General features: G+C 41.6%; 1 protein-coding gene across 1 annotated transcript in view; it reads right to left on the bottom strand.

Annotated features, from left to right (window-relative positions):
* The window catches only part of col27a1a (collagen, type XXVII, alpha 1a), a 66,109-nt gene that overhangs the window by 32,220 nt on the left and 9,149 nt on the right, over positions 1-24,740 (bottom strand). Inside the window, exons 4-12 of the mRNA XM_053339497.1 lie at positions 19,309-19,362; positions 16,821-16,874; positions 16,622-16,675; positions 9,845-9,889; positions 7,377-7,430; positions 6,760-6,804; positions 5,461-5,514; positions 4,614-4,658; positions 991-1,044 (exon numbers count right to left, since the gene is read on the bottom strand). Coding sequence (XP_053195472.1) covers positions 991-1,044; positions 4,614-4,658; positions 5,461-5,514; positions 6,760-6,804; positions 7,377-7,430; positions 9,845-9,889; positions 16,622-16,675; positions 16,821-16,874; positions 19,309-19,362 — 459 coding nt within the window. The remainder of the gene's footprint in view (positions 1-990; positions 1,045-4,613; positions 4,659-5,460; positions 5,515-6,759; positions 6,805-7,376; positions 7,431-9,844; positions 9,890-16,621; positions 16,676-16,820; positions 16,875-19,308; positions 19,363-24,740) is intronic.

Genomic DNA, 24,740 nt, shown 5'->3' with positions numbered 1-24,740 from the left:
ATTTAAAAGAAGGATTTCCTGCTTTTTCCTACTTTTTTATCTCAGAAAAAAATCAAGAGATAGAAGACAGTGACAGTACAGCCTCTTCCCTTGTGTGCCCTTATGTTTTTTACTACCTTATATGAGCCCATTGTACGAATGATTAATGTATACTACATACTATAAAATGAAACTGATGTTGAATGCACACTATGTAAGATGAGGCCTTATAAGGAAAAGAAAAGGAGCATCAGGGCAATGTACTGTACTAAATTGAACCATCGGAAAAGTCAGGGATGTGTCAGTAAAGCGTTTCTTTAATTACTGAACATGAATGCACATTTTTTATTTGAAAGTTTTCCGCTCTGACAGATGAAGTGGTCCATTTGCAAAAGTGACAGTGAATTTCCAAAACTAGTGAAAATACTAAGATCAAATGATTGAATGCCTTCCATATGGACAGAGACATGTGACAGACTGGCTAATAGTCTCTGCTGACCAATCATTACTGACTTTGGAAATAATTACTCAAAACGACATCCTATTGCATAATTTACTGTTCTTGGATGTCACCGCCCAATACTGTATGTGTGTTGGTTGCCAGTTTACAGTGGTGAATGGAAAAGGTTGTGTGTTCAAAAGCCAAGCCAGCAGGTTTTGAAAACGTGTGCCAAGTAAAATTATCTGCAACAGAGGAAGAGATGGGATGAAATTAAATACGGCAGTAAAGCTTTTCCGGAGCAAACAACTGACTTCAAATAAACCAGAAAAACAGAGGCAAACTGCTCGACTGCCAGATGATTTACCCACCAGCACGGCCAAAATGTCACAGTGCTACAGTAAAACACCAGGGGGGTGTGTGCATGAGCGAAACCACCGCTCTCAGTTTATGTGTGTGTATGTGGGTAGACTCTGTGTATGTGTGAGCGTGTGTGTGAGCATGTTTGTGTGCATGAATGTGGATAGTTCAGTTTTTATGTAGGTGTGACTGTGTGGGGGAGTGTGACATACTGGCTCTCCATCTGGTCCAGGTGGTCCTCTCTCCCCAAAGTCCCCTGGAAACCCCTGAGGACAGAGACAGAGTGGCTTTTACGTTCAGCTGCACACACATAACGACAATCAAACTCATACAGCCAATAAATTAAAGTATCTTATTGCTTTAACCACTACCTGATTTATAAAACATGCAATAACTCGTTTTTTGACCAGTTGGGGGCAGCAGAATAACAATAATTAAATTGTGAACACAACACTGACATATTATCACCTTTTAAGATTCTGGTCACTCCTTTTAACTCAATATATGGTCGCCAATAACTCCTAAGGGAAATATCTAGCTCTTAAACTTCTAAGTCCTCCACTAAAGTCACCAGCTAGTCGCTAACTGTGTCTCTCTGTTGTAGGGCAGGTAGTGACCAGTAGCTTTTTCAAGAGCTATTTTGTCTTAAATACTATGAGAGACATGGAAGTGAACAAAAAGAGTAAAGTTACAGGCAATCAAAAAGTGAGCTGAAAGAAGCTTTAAAGTTCTTATACTTGAGGTTAAAAGCAGAGCCAGGTGATAATTCTCTGTGGGGTCATAACTAATCCTTTCACATATAATTAAACTTGTGATCCATTGTTAATATAAAAATATGGATTATAGCCACATTATAAATAGCAAACATAATTAAATGCATTGATTTTGCATAAACTGCTGTAATAACAAAAGAAAAAAAACAAACACATCACCCAATCACATGCCACATTATAGAAACTCATGCATAAAATATGAAAAAAATGTCTTTCCTCGGGGAAGGAGGGGTTTAAATTATGGTCTTTCAGTGCCGACAATGCAAAAAAATTAAAATTCTTCTGCTAAACCATGGAGTCAAATTTACAAAGCATGTTTTCACAAATACCACTGTTACACGACCAGGTGTGCTGCAACTATAATTGCACAGCAATTATGACAATTTCCCTGAGTCAAATATAACATTAGACACTAAGTAATTTGAAATATGTACAAACTAAGAACATAATGGTCCCCATTAAAAGCATTAAATCTATCAGCTGTAGTGTGCGGTGGTAGCCAACTATTCTACTTAGGCTAAGTATACTTTCAAAATGTAACAAGAGAGACCAGCAGCCAAGTAATTATTGTGCCCATTTAGCGGTAAACGGGAAGCTAATCTGAGCTAAACTAAACAGTTGGTGGTGATGCAAAGAGAAACCACATCTGCAGAAAACACGAAGGCCTACGCATTTTAAACCCAGACCATCCAGAATCACTCATAATGGCTAGGTTCTGCTAGTGTGGCCTCCGCACATTGTTTCTAAAATGATAGTTACCGTAGATACCTCCAGTAAATGGCTGCTATTTCCGTAAGAGTAAAGATGTTTTAGATATATTGCATGTATACTTATTATAATCTCTGACTTGGTGTAGAAATAGAATCTGCTGACTAAATGAAACTCTTTGTATTTGAGGGCATCCGGTCTGACATTTTAACTTCATACTCAAACAATAAATCCTTTGGACTGATGATAAGTTCACCTATCCTTCAATCTACTGACTACACTGAATGCTGCAATTGCACAAAAAAGTCTCTTTTCTGTTGGTACTAAGCTATTGGAGGACATTTGTGACTCCTCCAAAATGCATATCCGAGTGGGGCCAATATTATGCATGGGTCTGCTTTATGGTACTAAGAAATTATGCGCACTGGGGGAAACACAAGTGCAACAGAAATCAATGACGCATGACAGTGACCCAAAGGATGAATCACACAGTTGTCATCGCTGCCGTACATACTAAGGACAAATGTGGGAAACGTGGCTCTGCCAAGTACAGCACTTACAAAAAAGTCTTTGAAGAGAGTTATATGAGCCTTAAGCTTATGTGTGCTTTTACATGATGTCACAGAGCCCTGTTCTTCAGCTTTAACATCAAAAAAGGGGTCACACACTATCGGATCTTAGGGTAATGTGAAAGAGGTGCAACTGATCAGCCTGATGACCTCCAAAATAAAATAAAAAAAGACTGCATGATTACAAAAAAAAAAGTTCAGCTGCAATTGGCGCTGCACGTCGGAATTTTTTGTTTTTCACGCTCTTCAGTGTGTTACATATCTATTCCCTCATCAATTTTGTTGGCTGTGTGTGTGTGTGTTTTTCCTCGACAGAGTACAAGCACTGTTGGTATTGCCATTAAAATGCCTGGCTCTGGTTCAGGTGCTTCTTCTGTTGCTGCTCCTCTGTATAAGTGGAGAGGGATGATCTCTCAGGGATCCTGTTGTAACTGTCCTAGCTTTACATTTTCCATGCAGGAGCACTGCAATCAAATGGCAATGATCACGATGATATGTGTGTTTTCCACTCACATTTACAGGTCAGATAAAAGGAGCTGGAGCAGTTAAGTCCTTTTACCTTAAGACCTTTTACAGATGTTGAAATGATTGAAATCAAATGACTCCCCTGTGTCTTTCGTCTTATGACAATGCTTTTAATATGAATAGGCATCGTCAGCGTATGTGCGTGTGTGTTTTGTAAACAATGTTATGCATGGTTACTATTTTCTTTTTTGCCTTGAAAAGCAGACCTGCTGCTGTCCTAAAATCATCCAGGATATGCTATGGGCAAGAAAAGACCAAGCTGTGATGGCAGCACTTACATATGAATACTTTTAGTTTTGCATGACCTGTGCCAAAACTGTGAAATTGCTTTGAAAAGGGTTTTTGTCACAGAAAATACTCTTATAAACATTAATCAGCTCATGAGTCCTCTAATGCAGCCCTATGGGAGTGAGGATAACACACACACACACACTACAAAAAGATGTTTAAAAGTGTCTACACACATGGTGAATTTGCATCCACAGCTATTTCCTAAATATTTGTCTAATTACAGAAAAAGCTGCAGTTTTAAAAGCTTCAGAGTAATTGAACACTGGCTTGCGTTTGTTTCGGACATCTTGGTCTATAAATGCCTTATTTACCAAAAATCCAATAAGCAACAGCTGCAGAGTGATCTCAGCTGTGTGTTTCAGGGTTACACAGTCTTTCTGAAACACTGTCAAACTGACTTTGAACACTATCTGACACACACAGCAGAACCGACAGCTTCCTCCAAATGGCTTGGCTCCATGCTGGGGGGGACCAAAAGCCCTTTACTCCAACAAAAGCCTTTTTCTTGTTGCATCCAAGACCCCGACATGCGGCTGGTGGGACTCCATGGTGTTCATGCTGCAGTTAACCCTTCCAACAGCCATGGAAATACTGAGTTGACTCAAACAATGACGTAAATGCAGACCCTATAAATTTTCACATGTGTAGGTGTTGAAGTCCTTGCACCAAAAGGGCTCAATACAACCCAAATAGAAGATTAAATAATAAAGCTACAACATAATGTAAATGTATATCATTGCCTCATTTGAGTGGGCTTATAAGAATATACTGTAGCAATGATATCTTTAATCAAAATGTTGAGGACGAATATAGTCATTTGAAAGTTGTTTGACATGTGTCACCTTCTCCCTAACTCATCTCTTGTCATTCAAAAGTCATGGAAAACACATTCAAGATAAACCGAAGACACACAATTCATCATCAACTTTGGAAAGATTATCTGTAAAGTATGTTGAGACAAAACTTTACCGGCCTACCCATCTTGCCCCTCTTCCCTGGTTCACCGGGAATGCCCTGGAAATCAAAACAAGGAGACAGAGAGAGCAGAGACGGGATAGAAAAGATAGCAGGACGGGGGGAAGGAAAAGGTTCAAGGAAGGCAGAAACAAGCAAAACAAAGAAGGAAGAGAAAGACAGACATCATGTAAAAACAAAAACATATCAAAACCAAAACATGACACTCTTGGGCATGACTGATTCAAGCCTAAAACACACAGTTAAAAAGCAATAGCTGTAAGTCTCTCAACTCTTAAACAGATGTGAGGAACAGCTGACTGCAGCCAACTCAACATTTTCCCAGCCTATTATGAGGGATTAATGCTTCCATCTTGTACATATATACTGTATGTCAAATAAACAACAGTTCCTCCTGGGAGAACATGGGCAGACGCTGTCTGCTGTGTGCAACTAAAATGCGAGCCAACTTGCTGGCCGGATGGCTGGCAGTGAAGGGGTCCTGATTACAGCCTGCCTTGCGCTGCTGACGCAACCTTCTGGAGCATGTCATAAGTACGCTAATCACTCCATGTTTTAGAGGCTGTACAGAAGAAGGAGGTCTTGATGAGTTCACTCAGTTCAAAGGCTCTAAGATGGGGCTTTTATCATATGAGTCATCAACACTCCCAGGCGGCCTTATACAGCAGCATCTCGGACAGCTGGGGATTGTTCCCGCATTATAACAACACAAGACAGCTGAATGAAATAACAGGAGAGGCAACTCTGTTGTCAACTCAAAAGGCTGTTAGCTGGCTTTATTTATTTATTTTTTGCATTTTTGCACTTATAGATAGAAAATATACATTTGACCAGAACTCACTCTTTCGCCATCAGGCCCAGGCAGGCCAAAAAGCCCTGGGATTCCAATGAAACCCTGCAGGAGAGGAGAGGAGAGGAGAGGAGAGGAGAGGAGAGGAGAGGAGAGGAGAGGAGAGGAGAGGAATATGGGATGTGAGTATTTGGATGCCATAAATGCAGCAGGAGGAGCAGCAGCTTCTATTGGCTCAAGGTCTGGGTTTCAAGGGTAGATGGTCCAGCATGGATAGGGTGGGCTCCCATGAAGAACCAAGCCATGAGGCAAGTGTATATGCCCATGGACTGCATGGTGCTGGCTTCCACGATGTAGTCCAAGGGCACATACCCTCACGCCAGGGATCTCTGAAGATAACCAGGGCATCACACTGGGCTGTCGGTGCAGGGGGAGACACACAAGGAAAACAAGCACAAACACCACAACAGTTTGAACACTTGAGATGCTCGTTTCAGGCGAGCACGAGTTGAGTTGGACACAATATGGAGCATGCTGCAAAAGAGCGTGCAGAATATGTGGATAGGTGTCTCAGAGAGAGAGAGAGAGAGAGAGAGAGAGAGAGAGAGAGAGAGAGAGAGAGAGAGAGAGAGAGAGAGAGAGAGAGAGAGAGAGAGAGAGAGAGAGAGAGAGAGAGAGAGAGCTAAAATGCCTCCTTAAGACAGCAGGGCCTCATACAGAGCTTAAACAGGAAATTCCAGCCAGTGGGGGCAGGGGAGGCTTTGGAGCAGCCAAGGGGAGCTGATAAAGAACCTTTATTGGAACGCAACATAAAAATCACAGTTTGTATGTGTGATCATGTGTTACTTTGTTTTGTGTACATAGAGGGTGTGTGGATGCTTATCAACAGCCAGTCTTTCAGTAGGTGTCTGTATACAGTAATACAATGTTTACGCTACAAGTAAAGGCTCCTAAGTTTAGCATACTCTTAATAGTGCCAAATCCCAGTAGAGTGAATGTAAGGGTGGGTGCTGGTCCACCCAAGTACATGGGGCAAAACATGCATGCATATACTTAGGCGTGGTTGCATGGAAGTGTACATATACATGCATACATGCACCTTGCTGCAACTACACGTTCAAAATACCACGTTGTTAGTTTGCAACCTTTAATTTACAGCTTGCACTGGGTTTTTAACAGTGATTTACAACCTCCTATAAATATTGTGTAGTAAAGAGTGTCAGTGAGCTGTCAGGCTGACAGCCAATAAACATATTAACCAGTCCTGTCAAAGCACCAATGTTAGTAAATTGGACAGATAAAATCAAAGTTGACCAGCACTTTTGAAGCGGGGTAATTGAGTGAACTTACCCGAACGCCTTTTGGCCCCAATGGTCCTATAGGCCCTGGTAAACCCTGAAATACAGAGAGAGGAATATTATAATTAAGCAGCTCAACATCTTCACTAGTCTGTCACTGAATTATTTAAATGTTTACCTAAATACACTGTCCATCATGATGGCATTTAGAAATGTAAGCCAAAGACTGCAACTCATAGTTTATTATCAAAATAAAGTGGTACAATTTAAATTGTGACCAATTTGTTTAATTTGGAAAATTCAATTAAGTTCATAAATCATTTGTGTGATTCATTGTAAAGATGCCAGTAAGCCTACATATGCAGGGAGGAGACCACAATAACAGGTACTCCTCTGCAATATAAAACTTTCCACTACAAAAGACAAATGCAATAAATGCTCCATTAGAGCTTGATAGGAATTTTTTGATGCAGTAGCTGCTTCTGTTGTTGTTGTTGTCTTGGACCACTTTATTTTTGAAGGCATTCCAACTCCTCTATACCCAAATCTATCCCCCCCTAAACAGAGCTCAGAGTCAGCTGTTCAGCATAACCTAATTCCACTTGGCCCTTTGCCCTTACTATGGCCCTGACTACAACTGTACCAGTCACAGCAGAGGATTTACTGCACCTGCCTGCCAGGATAACCTTTGGCACCTGGGCTTCCGACTGGACCTTGCTCTCCCTGCAGGGAAGAGAGAGGGGGAGAGAAAGAGAGGGGAAGAGAGAGAGAGAGGGGGGGGGGGTGAGTTATCAAAACGACTGCGCTGTAACACAAACACACAGGCAGGCTGCACAGTAGCCAACACTTTTCAGAGAGGGAGACAGACCAAAGGGGATGAACTATAATGAGGACAGGAATTGTTACTTTAGCTGGCACACCGCCACTGTCATATCACTGTCATGTTTTTGGCATGAAGCTTAATATCTCTGGCTGTATTACATGAATAAAGAAAATGAGCAACTACTTCATGACAGTGTTGGATTTTTTAGGATTTTTGCATGAACGTGGCTGTGATTTGTCAGCGTCAAAACTTAAATCTTAAAAAAATCTTGACTGAGGACTAGTTTTTTGAAGAGACGGTTTCCCTTTATATTGGAAACTGCATTGAAAGAACTGTAATCTGGAATTTTGAATTGTGCAATTATTGCGCTAATGAAATTGTATTGAAATGGTATAATATACTCTATACCTTCCACTGCACTTGCTGTGTTTTGTGTGTGTGTCTTGGATTTTTTGAGAAAAACTTTATTTATTTAAAGAAAAGATAGACTTGCAGCCTTTGTGCAAAAAACTACACAAAACAAAAATACCTAAAATACAACTGGTTTGCATCCCATTCATAGTCAAACTTTCACAATATGTAATTTCCATCTGGTTACTTTATCTATAAATGGTTTCTCAATTAAATTTTCACAAATTGTAATAAATCAAAACATCTTGTATATTAATATTGTGATATAAAATTACATACTTGCTACTCCACATTTAGTATTGTGGTTGGATAAATGATTCATCAAGCAAACCTTTCAGATGTGGTCTATATAGAAACTAATTAGGAGGGGTGTGTGTGTGTGTGTGTGGGTGCATAACACACGCACAAACAGAGGCAGGTTGTGTCCAAAATGTGTCCATGTATAACTTCCTTTGACACACTCCGGACATGAAGCCATGCGCAGAGCTTGCCGTTCACTTTCTTGGATAAATATAGTGCATAATGCAGCCAGTTAAAACCAGACAAGAATTTGGCTGGGTCAGGTTTGGACATTTAACTGTCCAGCAGCCAGGAGAGGCTCTGTGTATGGCCCGTGGCGTATTACAGTAACAAAGAGTCATCAACACTTTATGCAGACCAGCTGGCCTTTGCTCGCAATAGCTGGAAAGCACACACTGCCAAACAGTTGTGCTTATTAGTCAGACACTGGTGCTATGGGGATTCAGACTCAAGGCTAGAGCTGTGATCAACAGCAGAGGCTCTGTGGGAAAGAGGGGGGCGTTCAAGGATGGACAAAGTGGAAGGACACGATGTTAAGAGAAGAAGTACTCCCTCTCTGTGATGAGTAGTACGGGAATTCCCTGCACTGGTGATGTCACATTACACAGGGACTTACTTAAAACTGTGTGACAATGAGCAAAATGTTCCACTCTGCTTTCCATGAGTCAGGCCTTTCCTTAATACCAACAGTAGTATGACCCGGTCCGACTGAAAATAGCTCTGGATGCGGAACTGGATGCTCCATACTTAAAATAGTCCTTTTGGGCTGGAACAAACAGCTAGAGTCATGTCTCCTCCCACTTGTAGCAACGAATAAAGGAGTTCATTGAGCTGCGTTTCTCCAGTTTAAAGACGGAGGGACAGATAGAGGAGTAGTATGAGAAATGACATGCACGCTTAAGATTAAAATGCTGTAACACAGAGACTGAACATTTAATGGTAAGTAGCAGGGACAGACCCACAGAAAGAAACGCAGGCAACGTTTCTAAAAAGCAGCTGTAATGGCTGTGAGTGTGTCACTGTTGGCCTAGTTGGCTTGTTTCTGTTTCTTTTCTCTCGGTTTTTTCCTCTCTTTGGCATCACTTTCTGATATCCTGCAGAGCATCGCTGCAGCACAGCGCTTTGGCCAGATGTCTGTCCTCACCAGTGCTTCATAACAGGCTAATCTAATCTGGCTGGCCTGCAGGCATGCTTGGTGTGCGGACACAAACACATATGTACACAGATTTGAGAAGTTAGTGACCTGGGAGTGGGTGAGCTTTTAAAGAATGAGGCGAGACGGGAGAATGTAAGGGATTAGTCATTGATAAGGACCTTGATGGACACCATAAGAAATAGACATTTCTAGCAAAGTCATGAAGATAAACACATAGTCATTTTATGGGGATAAAACGGGTTGAGGCAAGCATTTTTAATGGATGTTAAATACACTTTGAAATATTTATATAGTATAGCATTACATCATCAGCATGTGTTGTGGGACGAGGGAGTATTTGACATTATTCAATAATGATGTAAGTGTGAATAACAGCAATAGCATGAGAGAGCAACATTTATCAAAGCCGTGAGAAAAAGTAGCTATGAAATAGATAAAGATACTTACAGGCTCTCCAGGGAGTCCAGGTGGACCTGGGTACCCTTTCTGTCCCTAAAGAGACAAACACAGGAGATGGAGCATAAAATAATGGCTGAAAATAGAGAGGTGAAAGAAAACACACAAATTCACAGTCGAGGAAAAACTTGACAAGCACGAGAGAAGTTTTCCCTCAGTGTGTGGCTGACAAGTGGAGTTTTGTGCAAAGTAAAATATGCATGTTAACGCTAACAGTGCCGACAGACAAGTTCAGTGCCATATGCAAGGAATCAATCTGCCCGACTGTCAAGGGATCAGACTTTCCACTGGCAGTGTTCACAGAGAAATGGTGCTGAGGAGGCAGTGCCAGGATCATGGCATGTTGAGGATATAAATGCCTTCCTGTTTGAGTCAGATAGCAGGTTCCTCCCTCAGCCTGCAGAGCACACTACACTGTAAACAGCCTGGCGTAGTGCTTTTGCTGACTCCACAACAACACAGACCCCCCCCCCCTCCCCCCCAACAGAGAGAAGAGAAAATCTCAATCAAAGGTGGGAAGACATTCCTTTCCAGACCACAGTTTGATGGAGTGAGTGAGCATGAGAGAAATAAAAGAAAAGGGGGGAGGTGGGGGGGGGGGGGGGGGCAACACAATAAAAACAGAGGGGCAAAGAAAGCAAAGACTCCTGTTGTCCCATTTTCCAAAACCACAGCTCCAAAATACCAAGCCAAGACTCTCGGAGTTCCTGTAAATCATCCTTTAGCCCTGTCATCTGACTACAGCAGGGGGAAGAGGACACAGCTTCCTTCCACTCATTATGTTACATGATCACTCTCACTGGCTTCCACCTACATGCCAGCAATTTAAACATCATTATACGCCACATTCAGTGCAAATACAGCAACTATGTCCTCAATTCTTTTGTTTTGCAGTATTGTAATTTCAATAAAGAAATAACATTGTCATAACAGACCTAATCTTTAGATATCATACTATTCTCTCTGCATCTAAGATATCTCCAAGTTTCCTTTTGGAGAACCTTTGTATCTCACTATAGCCTCACATTATCTGTTGCACATCATCCAAAGACCACTAGGAGGAGACGCTCAGAGTGCGGGTGAAAACACATGAGCAACACACATTAAACAAACAGAGATGTCAACAGGCGCTTACAGACTGCTGCCGTAACACAGCAAAACTTGCAGAAATGTGTGTGTCTGTGTTTTCCATTTTTTTGTGCAAAGCTCTACTGGTAAGCAGTGTTTTGGAGAGAGCAGGCATGGATGCATTTGCAGACACATGGCGCCTGTGCCTGACCTTTTAAAAATGTTCCATTTGTAAATTGAACCATCATGATGATGATGTTGGGTAACTATGATACTCTGCGTTGATGAATTAATGTGTCTCAATCTGAATGTCCATCTGATTATAGGTACCTTTGCTACTAGCCAGAATATCTCACTTAGATCCATTTCTGTTCTGTTTCAATACATTGTAACATGTGTTTTCAGGAGATGCATTGACCCAGTGCCATTCTTATGGCATGTGAACATGTGTGCAGATATATGAACAGACAGGAGAGACACACACACACACACACACACACACACACACACACACACACACAGATACATGTACACCTACATCTTATTACATAGCTTACTTATAGTACAAACATGTGTAGTGGCTTATGTTCTCAAGCTGTGCTGTGGGGTCCACCACACACACACACACACACATACACACACACACACACACACACACACACACACACACAAACACACACACACACACAGACACGCTATGTGGGTCCTGAGTATTAACCATAGCCTCCCAACCCCAGCAAGACCTTCTTGATAATGAGTGAGATCCTTATCTCACTCATTATAAGCTTGCTAATGAGAACGACCATTCCCACCCGTCCGCCTGTGTTTACAATGCCACTTGCTTAATGAGCATGTGTGTTCAATCAGATAAACCCACCAGAATGCTTTTCATTTACAACAGCTCCCAGGTAGCAAGCACCCTGTAAGCACTTTTTACCCTCATCCTAGCCCACTAAGCCAAGGAGTGCCTTAGGGAATGCTAAGCGCATTTTGGTAGACATAAAATAAAAGACATATTGTGTCTACCAATGACATGTCATTCCTCTGAGAGGGCACTGACTTATTACCAGCTACTCTGTACATACTTAACTTTGTGGGTGTTCAAATAAGCACAGGCCTCATGTCTGTTAGCACCACTGATGATGAATATTTGTCTTCCACTGCCTCCACTGGGCAGCATCCTGGTAGCTTAAATATACCCCTTAGCTCATTAATCTCTGCTTTCATCTTTCTGCGCCTCTCCTTCCAAAATCACTCTTTAGCATGGAGCCAGATGATTGCTCTGAGCAATCGTCTGGCTCCATGCATGGCGTTGCATGTACAGCAGAACATAAACCCTGCATGCGGATGTCTGGCGGCTGCAGACGTAACAAACAACTGCATGAACATAACAGGACAATTTTGTTGAAATCTATCCGGCGGAAAAACATCCCTCATCTCGTCCCTGTCTGAACCGCAATTTCAGCAGCACGTTTGCTTGCATGCAGTATCACTATGAGCATGTCGGTAGACAGGGCTTGCATGGACATGATTTGTTGGACTTTTTTGAAATATGCAAAGAAAATGATGGTTGATTTGAATTCTCCCATAATTGCAGTGATGATGAGCATGTGGAGTTGTTAGTTTGAACTGTGGGCAGGACCTAAATGGAGAGAGTTTGGTTTGGAGCTGCTCTTAGGGAGCTTCAGACAGATTAATGTCGTCCTATAAACTGTCTTGAATAAATGAAGGAAAGGAATAAGATTAATGCACTGTCTGGCCCCTTAGTATTCTTAGGATGTTCTTGTCAGGAGAGCTGTGGTTTAGACTTTGTTTGAAAGGAAAATTATCTGTATAAAATCTAAACTGGGGGCAAAACTGGACTATCCACAAGACTAATTCATAACACATTTGCATACACACTACACACGTACATTCTCATCAAGTTTTACGAAGCAAGCAAATTCAGTAGTCCTCTATGCAGTGTGTTGTCTGGAAACTGTGTATGGTGTACCGGAGCACATTAGAGATCACTGTCAGACATCACTGACCATTAAACTCACACATGTATGTGTGCCACATGTATGGCACATATGTGAAAAGCACATGGACATACATACACAAGGATCCAACATAATGTGCCTCCAGACAGTCATAATTTCCCACAATGTAGCATACTAACCACTGAGTCTGCATGAGACTGCATCTAGCTGCTTATTGACTCTGCAGTAACAGACCTTCTGGGACAAAACTGAAATCTCACTCTGCTTTTGTAGTCTTTGTAAAGTAACTCTCTGCAACTCTCAGTGACTCTTTTTTCCCAGATAACTTGATGATGAAAATGGACATGGCCATGACAGATATGTCTATGCTGATTGATTCATTTAGAGAATTAACCTTTCACTTCACACTGATGAGATACATTAGTGCTGTTTCACCCACAGTAGCTGTATCAGCAGCATGACATTCATTCAATACTGTGTGTCTACATCTAACAAAATTCTTCAATACAAAGGCAATGTTGATAACAACGATGCACTGCACTATTATAGTGCGATAAACTACACCACACCCAGAACCGTACTTGCACCGTAGGTTAAATTACAAGGGCACCACGGCAAAATTACAAGGAACAAGTGTATTTAAAAAAATCTAAACTTTAAAGGAAAGGTTTGGCAAATATGTGTGTTTAGATGAGAACATCAATACCATCCACATGTCTGTATGTTAAGTATGGAGTTAGACCCAGAAGGCAATTAGCTTAGCTTAGACTAGTGGTATGAATCTTCTCAAGAGGGTGAATTAACATAGTTCCCAAAATGTTGAAAATGATCCTATTATTGTAAAAACTTGCAAGAAAACATCAACAGAAGTGCACATATACATTGACACAAAATCTTCTAAATCAATTTCATTCTGATTGAATTTCACCCTGATTTATTGCTTCTTGCACAGGAAATCTGCAAGCAACAATAAATCCGAGTGCAAGTACACGGTTTAAGCAGAAGCACAGCAAATCTAAGCACAAGCAGGGGCTATTTAGTGCAAGGGTAGGGTTTTGAGAGACAGATTTATAAAATCTGAACGTGAAATCAATAAATCATGCTCTCAAATTGGAAGACTATGCTCTTGAATGAAGAAAGGAAAACAGCCCCATATACTGGACAATCCTGGATTTCAGAATGAAAAAGCAGAGACAGCGTAAAAGACAGATGTAGAAAAGGCAGACAAAAAGTGAGAAGAGACAGATCAACTCGCAGCGGGAATAGACTTTGACGAAACGAGTACGGAGGCAGAAAGGTAAGACGTGTGGCCTGTAATGTGGCCTTGTAGATGACGTCTGGCCGTGTGTGTGTCCCCTCTGCCTGACCCTGCCTGCCATACTGAAAAGCCATTCACAGCTTGCATGGTAGAACAAATGTTGTACAGAGCGGAACATGCTTGGCTTGTCTGACGGTGTAAAATCACACTTTCAAAGCACCACTGCTTTCTCCATTAAAGTTTTCCATGGAAAACCAGCAGCCAAATTCCAGAATTCCCCGTCGAAGTGTCAAGCTAAGGCTGATTTAGAGCACGTATACAGTATCTATGCGTGTGTGTGTGTGTGTGAATGAAGGAGAGACAGAGAAGGTGGAAGGGAAAAATACAGAGGAGAACAGAGAAAAGGCTGCTGTTGTCCCGTTTTCCTAAACCGCAGCTTTGGAGTAATGAGCCAAGTAAGTGAGACAGAGCAAATCAAACAGCTACAGAGAAGGGAAGAGGACGAAATTACACATGGGTGTTTCAGGGTGGCCCACCACTGCAATGTAATTGTCATTACTGCTTTTCAACATAGCGTTGACCTTGCACCAGGTCCTAGTGTTTCAACTGGGAGGGTTTCATCAGGACAGAACGAGCCTGGGACTTTCCACCTGAGTGAACTGAGAAGTCTGAGCCAGTTTGTGCTACTACAGCACAATGCAGACATTGACTCACACCTCTGTCATAGCAGTACGTGTGGGCATGTAGCATCAGGATTTATTATAAGCAACAGCTAAGACCTACAAGAAGTTTATGTACATTGTTTGAGAAAATAGGTTAATAAACGTCTCTGTGTTTTGTGTACGGAAAGGAGTTGACTCCATGTGGTTAATTTAACAAGTTTCCTCCGCAGTCATCATGTCTGTGGTTCACTGACCAATACCTGAGGCATGCTCTGATGATGGCAGAGTTTGTGTTGATGAAGTTGCTATGGTAACAGCTTCCCAGACATGGGGTGTGATGTCATTCTGATAGACTTCTCAAAAGCAGCTGTAACATGGCCTTGGGTTTTGTTTTGAAGATTTCATGAGCATCTGCACCAATCGACACAGTGTAGGCAGGTACGAAAAGGATGAGCGGTGGTGAGGGTGTTTACATAAAGTACATGCCCTGAGTGATAATTTGTGTCAATTCTCACAGACAAGAGGTCAATATGCTGTCTGTCCTGGACCCGGGAACTCTCACCTGCAACTCCAATTCACATGTCACTTTCTACCCTTACAAATGGCCAAGCCAAGAGTTATTTAGTTAGAAGGAAATCTGCACATTTTTTCCACCCGCTTTACATTTTCCATTATGATTGAGTGTGTGAGCATATGTGTGTCTGTGTCAACGAGTATGAGAGAGACATACAAATGAACAGAGAGAGAGAGAGAGAGAGAGAAATAGAGTGAGAGAGAGAAGCAGACTCCTAACAAAAGCCACATGTTAAGCACAAGGCAGCCGTCCAACTGGAGTCTGACACTGTGTTTCAGAGCACTGTGGCTCTGGAAGACAGTGAATACATGCAAGTCCACTTTACACCTCTTCTAAAATGCATACAATCTGCCTACTATATTTAGCTACCTCTACTTTGTTTGAAATGTGCACATGGCTCAGTTTTATCTAATTAAATTATGTGATTGACCGAGGTGTATTGGATCTTCTTTAGCCCTCATGAGACGTGTTCTTATATTAAGTTTTCTGGGAAAAGGTGAAAAGGCCTGGGGAGAACATAAGACAATTCAGTTGTGGTGATAATTTTTTGTTTTTATATCTAACTGATGTCTTTGAAAAGCTTTTTTGGCTGAAGTTGGAGGCTGGAGCAGTCTGCTATAAGGCTATGTTTTATGTGCACACACGTAACAGGACAGCACGTACACACAACCTAAACTTTTCCTTTGGAGCCACTCTTGGTCTGTGTATGTTCCACTGTTGTCGACCAGAGGCTCTGCCCACAATTTCTGTTACTTAAACTCATGAATCACTCAAGTTACGACTACAGGAACATCTCAGACACTGGTAATTTTGTGTTTGAGTGTAAGCGCATGGTCCTCATCCTTTTTTCCCTGATGATAAAAACCTCCCCCTCCATCCCTTTGACATCTTTCCTGCCAACATTAAGATCCCTCTGTGCTGGATCCAGCTGACACAGATGGAACAAATGGTGAGCGCAGCACAAAAGGAGACAGAGGGACAAAGAGAATGAAAGGGAGATATTTAGAAAGATGAGTGGGTTACACACACACAAGGGTTATGAAATGGTGACAGTGACTCATGCAAGTTTTCTTTACTGGGCTTTCCCAAACTTTTCAAGGGCCTCGCTATTCATAGTTTGCAGATCTGGATCTAATTTGTGGAAAAAGCAACACTGATTTTCATTTTTTGGAGGGAATTTGGTGAAAGGATATTAAGAAGCTTTAGAGGGACTGTCAGTCTTACCTTTCGACCTTCTTGGCCAGTCAGTCCAACCGGGCCAATAAGTCCTAGGTCTCCCTAGAACACAAAGCGAGAATGTCAAAAGGCAAATAAATGTAAATCTCTGGTTGCAGAAATAGAAATAATAAATGTGCTAGGTACATGCCAAGCAGGATGTCTTTACAAACTAATGACGCATGTAAGAAAACGAAGCATTTAATACCTTCTCTCCTTTAGGTGCTGGCCCAGGTGAGATGCCAGGGTCTCCTTTTCTCCCCTAATAGAAGGAAAAACACAAAGACCAACTTTGTATGAGTGACAATTACCAGAGTCATTCAGTGATTTAAATCTCTGAAAGTGTCTAACTAACAATCACATTAACTAAGACATTTCACACCCAACACGTTTCATTTGGACTGCACAAGCTTGTCTCTGTACATGACAATTGTGCTATAATTGACCAAAAACAATTCCCATAGAAAAACCAGTGCAGATGTGTTTCTTAGCTGCATTGTGTGGGTACTCAGCCCCTCCAGCCTCATACAGCGAGCTTCATTGTCAGCAGGTAACAATAACGGGGCTTCAGCACATCAAAGCAGCGAATCGGAAATTACACTCCCTCTCTTCCCCGCGGCGACCCCTGCTATTTACAACTTTGTTTCATTTATTAACGATGAAAGAGCAAAGATTGGGGAGCATCAAACACTTCTCTCAACACACCTGACAGGTAGAAGGAGCCGGATCTGCCTAGAACTTCCTGAGGCATTCACCTCGGCAGGGTTTGCCTTGAAGAGTATGTCTTAACACTTTTTTACTGATGATCATTCCACTTAAATCCCTCAAAGCTTTTGAATCTGACATGCTTGAGAATAACTGACATTTTCTGTCATTTTTTGCCTTTATTTGATGGTGAGAGGAGAGATACAGAGGAGAGAAGCGGGAAAAACGAGGATGGTTTTAAGATGCAGAGAGTTGTGTGAAAAGATTGATACCACTTTCATGTCTGTAAAGTAAAAATGAAGATAGAGCCAGCAGCCTGTTAGCTTAGCTTAGCATCAAGTCCGGAAACAGGGGAGAACGGCAAGTCTGGCAGTGTCCAAAGATAATAAAATCTCCCTACCAGCACCCCTAAAACTCATCAAGTTTAAGCATTAGTTGCATGACGATGAGAAAACGATTGTAAAAAATTAGGAATTTAACAGAAAAACAGAAGGAGTAATATAAATTACATGGTCAGGGAGGTATGGGTGACCTGGGGAGGTCAAGGCTCTGGTGATGGGGGTGGGCTGTGTGACCGCATGCTGCTTCACAGTTGTCATTTATGCAAGGCATTCTTATAATGCACTTTAAATACAGCTATTGCTCCTTGCTATGTACCTTGAGTACACAGAGCCAGAGGTCAAGGGTGTTTGCTGAAGCATATATCAGGGCAGACAATCAGTCTAGGGATGCAGAGAATTTGTCTTGTGCAGGGTCATCTCCTGTTCATACGTTAAAATTAGACAGATTTATTTGGAGTTCTCACTTTCTGTCTCATAATGTCTTTCCCTGGATAAATCACTTTGGGTTCCCCTGGTGTCTTACAACCTTTTTCTCCCCTTTCCGTTCTCCGATTGCAAAGCAAGCACAAAGACTCAGATTCATTATAGATAGAAACTATAGATAAATGCATAAAAGCACACAAACACATCAGACAATGTGTTTACTCTTTATCTCTAATACACAGAAAGTCCACTAAAAGGAGATCTCCAACAATCTTCAAAACCGACATGTGGGGGAAATCCTGACAGATGTTAAAGTGATACAACTCTTTAGTTTTGTAACGTCTCAATCTCCAGGTGTGGCTGCACTACCATGAACTTTCTAGATGGGGCTGCTAATTCTTCATCCATAAAACTCTATTACCCTTGTTGCTCTTTATTGATTCCAGCTGAAAAACTGACACATCCTCATAGGACTGTCATTCCAGTTAGAGGGCGGAGAAGATCATAAATGTTTCATCAAAGGGGACATATTGTAAAAAGGGAGATTTACATTTATTTTTTTGATCATAAAGCACATCCAGGTGCTTTATAAATACTGAGAGAGTATCACAATGCTCAGTCCTCAGAGAAATGCATGCAGTCCATATTCAGAAACTATGACTTTAAACTAGCCGTAAGGTTGTGATGTCATGGTGTTTCCCACACCATCACATTGGAGGGGAGCCTGTCCGTCCAACAGGACCCCTCGCTCCTCCTGAAAGAAACTAAATGTTTATTTATGATGTTTACCTAATTTATGTGCATTCATTTAAGCTCACTGTGAGAGACTGTAATATGTTTTTCTGTCATCTATAGTTGCGCTAAATTCTCTTCTCTACTTTATGTGTGCTATAATCTGTTACCTGTGGTTGGTGTACATGTGCGTCACTCAGAAAATCAAAAGAGTGGGATATTGAGCAGCCACAAAACAGCACATTTCAGGCTTAGTGAGGCCTTGAACAGCTGCAACTGGGTACTTTTTGATCATAAACATGCAATTGTTTGTAATTAGACCACGAAAATGAAAATATTAAACCGGTAATGGGGAATAATATGACCTCTTTAAATGATAAACACAAGTTATGGTTTAATGTGGAAAAGTCAACAAGGCTTTTGGGTTCCTGGCAAAAAACAGAAAGGCTTATTTGTGATCAAGAGTTAGACTAAGAGTGTGTATGCAAAAGATACCTTGAGCCCTGGTGGACCAGGTCGGCCAGGGTTTCCATGGGGACCAGGGGCGCCCTGTAGAAAAGGCAGAAAGAGGAAAACAACATCAAACCGTGATCGAAATCTCAATCAATCTTCATATTCTGACAGAGTTGATATAGACTGCGGCTTTGCTACTGTTATTAAGACCAGAGAGAGGATGGGGGCACAACAACTGTCTGGAGAACCTCAGCCTTCATGCTACTTTAACCTACTTTCCTTTACATTAAGTGTTTGTGTGTGTGTGTGTGTGTGTGAGAGAGAGAGAGAGAGAGTTGGGTGGTAAGGTATTTGGGTTTGGTGTTGGGGGTAGAAGCTTATGGAAAATGGGGCTCTGTGGAGCTGCTTCACCATATGGATGTGGTTTTCCTGCCCCCTGTTGCCTCACACAGCACAACCCCCCTACACCACACACACATGCGCAAACACACACAAACACACATTTGTCAAGCATCTTAATGAGTAATGCAGATCGTCTCATAGCATAACATTTTGAATTCCTCTGCTGGTGTGTGTTTCTGTCAGCATAGGCTGTTGCTGAGGGAATGAACACAACTGTGTCTGAAATCAAACAAAGTGAGATCTACAGTAGCAGCATATCGGTAATGTGAACCAACTTGGCCTATCCAGCAGCCCCCATGGGACGTTTTAGCCAAGGCACTTTGGAAGCCAGAGAATAAATCTACACCAATTTTTCTTTAGTTCAAATAGCAGCTGTCAGACAGAAGCACTGGCGAGTTTTGTTGGTGTTGTTATAGGCTTACATCCCATCCATCCATCCATCCATCCATCCACCCATCCATCCATCCATCCATCCATCTATCTGTCTACCTCCTCTTCCTCTGAGTGACTTTTTCCTGTGAATCTCTGACCTCACTCCCACTCTCCACGTGGTATGACACCCATGGGCCCCTCACCTTCCCCCTGTACTGGGTCAAGGGTCGAGCTAGTCAGAGAGGGCGGAAAAAGAGCCACAACTTCTTTAAGAGCTGGGTCAGCGGGTTTCACTGAGGTGAGTCAAAACAAATCAGGAAACCATTATGTCGGTGATCTGGTCTGCAGCATCAAAAAACAGCATCTACAACGTCCAGACAGGCGGCTCTCTATTACCCAACAGAGAAAAGGTTATCTGGGAGTTGAGCTGCAGTTCAACAAAAAAGCCCTTTGAGTAAAGTTCAAAAACGGGCGCCCTGGTCGGGTGCAGACATGACAACATAAATGCCTTTTGCCATAACTCCACTTCCTGTCGATGAGCATGTTGCTGACAGTCATGTCTGATTCACTTGATGAGAGTTTCAGAGACAGGGCTTCTCATAAATGAACAGGACGTTACTAAGCATGTGTAAAAGTGTAGTTATCTCTGATGTGACTCACAGAAAATTCAGGATTTCCACACAGACAGATGATATAAAAGTTTTGTATATTTTCCTTAGTGTCAGCAAATCTCATGTGCAGAGCCAAAGCCAACAATGAATCCCGCTTACAAGTATTGTGTGTGTATCCAAAGCTTGATATATCTTATTCCTCTGTACTGTAGGCCTATGTTGTTTTCCAAACGACTAAAAACACACCAATGAACCGAATTGTTGCACTTTATGATATGATTTTTCATTATGAAGAATTTGGGCATGGTAGCTTGTTCAGAAATGGCTCCAAAGACTAATAACAGTGATCACATTTTTATTCTCTGGAGAGTAGTTAATTTTTCTCTGGAGAACTTCAGTACATACAGAACTACTCTCTTGGGACTGAAAATGTGATTCCTGTTAATAGTCTTTGAAGACATTTCAAAACAAACTAACATGATGGCAGTAATCCACAGGAATTTTTAAATATGGTTTTAAAGACATTTAAAAGAAGTGTGATCTGTTTTTTATTTGTTGTGTTTCACACTCATGATATTGTCATTCCAAGTTTTAATGATCTTGCCTCTTTTCCTCCCACATGGTCTTCCCCTTTCATTTTGTATGCAGCTGGTGATCCCTAGAGAGTTAGTGTCCAGACAGTGTTATGAGGTGCTGTTGTGCCCAAAATAAACTTAAACAAACTAGACATGTTTGAATTACATGCTTCAAAATTAACCCAGCGGTTTACCGCAGATTTGGGACGAGCTGGCACCAACATTTGGTACTATGCTCTCTTGTCTCCATGTTGTGTCCCTTTCTCTTACAACAGGTGTCTAATTAGAGAAGGCGAGGGTGGGGTGCACTAAAGCTGAGGGCTATCAGAAGAAAAACCACCAACCTCTGAACCGTGATGCAGGGCGTTACTGTGGTTCCTGTGGTAACAACTTTGTCCATTTCATACTGATTCTAAGTTGAGACAAAATGGTCAAAATCTAAACAGATGATAGCTCCTAATGTTTCATGTTATGGAAACATGTGTACTGCCTGTTTTGAGGTATATTTTTTTGCGCTTGAATCTACTAAATTTTAGCCCATACGTGCAACTTTAAACCAACCAGGAAAAATCTAGATGCATGACATCATTCCTGAGGTTACATTCCCACACAGAATATTTTAGACGAGCCCTTTTAATGGGCTTTGCTGTAAACACAGTCTGACACTCAACACTAGCTCGTAAAGGCGGTTTAAATGTACAGTATATAAAGATGAAAGAGATTCTGTATGATGCTGTGCCAAATGAGTGCCCCGAGGGTCAAAATATGATTAACTAACATTAGATCAAGAGAGCAAGTGCAGCCCCTTCATAATTAAAGTTCCCAGTTTGCACACACATAGAACTTCTGCCTCTGAGGAATCAGGAAAATATCTCACTGTTCGTTAAAGTTGCAACAGCTTGCCTCACCATCGCTGAGTGAAAAGAGCAGAATTTACAGCCAAATACCACATAAATTACAGTAAAACTTCTTAATAACAGAAGCAGACGAGGCAAATGAATTCAGCTGTGCCAAGGTTCTTTGGGCTAAATACATCATGTGGTGAATAGACTACATGAAAAAGGAAATATTAAGTAGTATTTAAGCATTTGCAACAATAACAGTAAAAGCTCATAGTGGCAATGACAAGTTTGTAAATTAGAAAGGAAACCTAAAGCTAATCTTGTGCCAAACATTTAGCCTAAAATCTGGTACTCCCTTAAAGGAAGCTGCAAAAATAGTGAATTGAAGCATAGTCTGTGCGTTTGGATGTCCTGGAGCTTATTACAGTAATGTTCCAAAGAAGAGATCCACAGCTTACACTGGGGATTAGACAGACCCTTAAAAAGCTGCTCTGTCGCCTGGTGTTACCAAAACAGCCCAACACACTGCCCTGAGCAGGGCTTAACACCTTTACTCATTTGAAATTTCTTTACATTGACAATTTTCCAGGTTAGTTTTCTATTAGAAATATCTGGTAAACTTCTGTGACCTGAATTAGCTTCAAGTGTAGGTGAAGCAAGGTGGTTTTGTGACAGAGCAGCGGTTTGGAGAGGAAGCATGAGGAAAGATGGGCGACAGAGTTTTTTTTCACCCAGACAAAGACCCTTTTGACCCAGCAGGCTCCAGACATATATGCAGTCAGCCTTCAAATAGATACATGCCTGTGTAGCCGCGATGCATCCACCACACGTTTCCTCTCACACCCTTCTACCACCGCCGTCATTATACACCTACAAACACACTCACCCTGACCATTCCTGGACACCAGCTCCTACCAAAAGCTTTCTGTACTGACAGTGGTTGCCATAGCGACAGCGTCTCACACTCACATGTGTGGGATCAGAGGTCAAGGTTCATGGGTGGTGCTTGGTGGGCTCAATGGTGCTCTGTGTGTCATCATACAGTCTTCCAGTAATCCAAGGCTACGGACAGTCATGCAAAAAACTGGCAGAGCTGCAAACAGCTCTGTCTTCAGCAAAAACCTGTGACTGGAATTTATCTTTTCCCATAGGAGATGATGCTTATGAATGGATTGTGCTATTCAACCTCTGAGCCTGCAGCTAAAGAAACCTGCTGTGTAAATGTAGATGTGGAGTTCATTATTTCACTGATCAATGAGTGAATTTCTTTTTCCCAAATTGAAACCACACTCTTATCCAGGGAGAGTTTGAACAATGTGTTTATGAGCAAATGTTTGCAAGTGCGTATATGTGCCTCAATGTTTGCACACACATGGCTTGCGTACTTGGTGGATCTTAAATCTGGATATATGACATCACTCTCAAGGTTACATTCCCACATTGAATATTTTAGACGAGCCCTTTTAATGGGCTCTGCCGTAAACACAGTCTGACTTCCAGCACTTATGATCCAATCATGCTATGCCACCTGTGGGTCTGCAGCCAAAGAAACCTGCAGCGTAAATTCAGATTTGGAGTTAATTATTTCACTGATGAATGAGTGAATTTTGTTTTCCCAAATTGATACCACACTCTTATCTAGGGCAAGTTTGGGAAACGTGTTTATGAGCGCATGTTTGCAAGTGTGTATATGTGTCTCAGTGTTTGCACACACATGGCAGCAGCAATTAAACTTGATAAATGCTTTTGTTTACAGGAAAGCGTCACAATATGTCTCACTCTTTATATAGGCAGGTCATAAACACAACCGCATATGTCTGTGCTACACGCTGTGGGATTTGTGTTGTAGTGTGAATACACGTCTGTGTGAGCTCTGATGTGTACTTGTGCATGTGTCAAACAAAATGACTTTGAGGTCAGAGTCAGACACTGGCGGCATGTTTGCAAGTGACCCCCGTTAGAGCTGCATCAAAACCGATGGCCTTTACAAGTACTTTTTTATTGGAGAGGCTTGTTTTCATTGTTTGCACTTTGCAAACCAACCACTTCCACTGACAATGCCACATGCAGTTCAACAGCTGTTTCGCTGTGGCTGACAAAGGCCACGTCTAAGCCACCAGGATGTAAATCAGTGCGGTGATTGGTCGATACATACTGCTGATGAATGAGATTTGAGACAGACATAAAGGCCTCACCAAGGACAAGTTTGAGTTGAGTTTTATTTTTTTGTCAAAACACCTTTTGGGCTCCAACTGAAACAGGAGGAACTGATTTTTCAGTTAATATGTAAGGAAATGATCCAGTTAAATATGAGCCATATTTTCAGAAAAGCTACTGCTTTGCTTTACAAAAATAGTTCCACTCATAATCATGCTTATATAATACTTGGCATGACTAAGTTCAGGCAGCTCTGTGCTTAGAATTTTTAAGCCCAATTAAAGTTTTAGTCCAGATAAGTTTGATTTGGATCTTGAGAAATCCAACTAAGCGGGATTGATGTTGTGGAACCGCAACTAGAGACGGGATGGGAGGTGCTGCTGGGGCTTAAATAGCTTTAATTAGAGCCAGACAAAGACCTCCTTATACATCTATAGTGGTGGGGGATCACAGAGACTTTAGCTTAAGACTCTCAGACATAGACAGACACAAACATTAAGTAATCATTAAAAATC

The sequence above is a fragment of the Scomber japonicus genome, chromosome 19 (genome assembly GCF_027409825.1).
Source record: "Scomber japonicus isolate fScoJap1 chromosome 19, fScoJap1.pri, whole genome shotgun sequence".
Taxonomy (NCBI): Eukaryota; Metazoa; Chordata; class Actinopteri; order Scombriformes; family Scombridae; genus Scomber; species Scomber japonicus.
The sequence above is the reverse complement of the archived record's forward strand: the minus strand, read 5'-3'. Positions and strand labels throughout refer to the sequence as shown.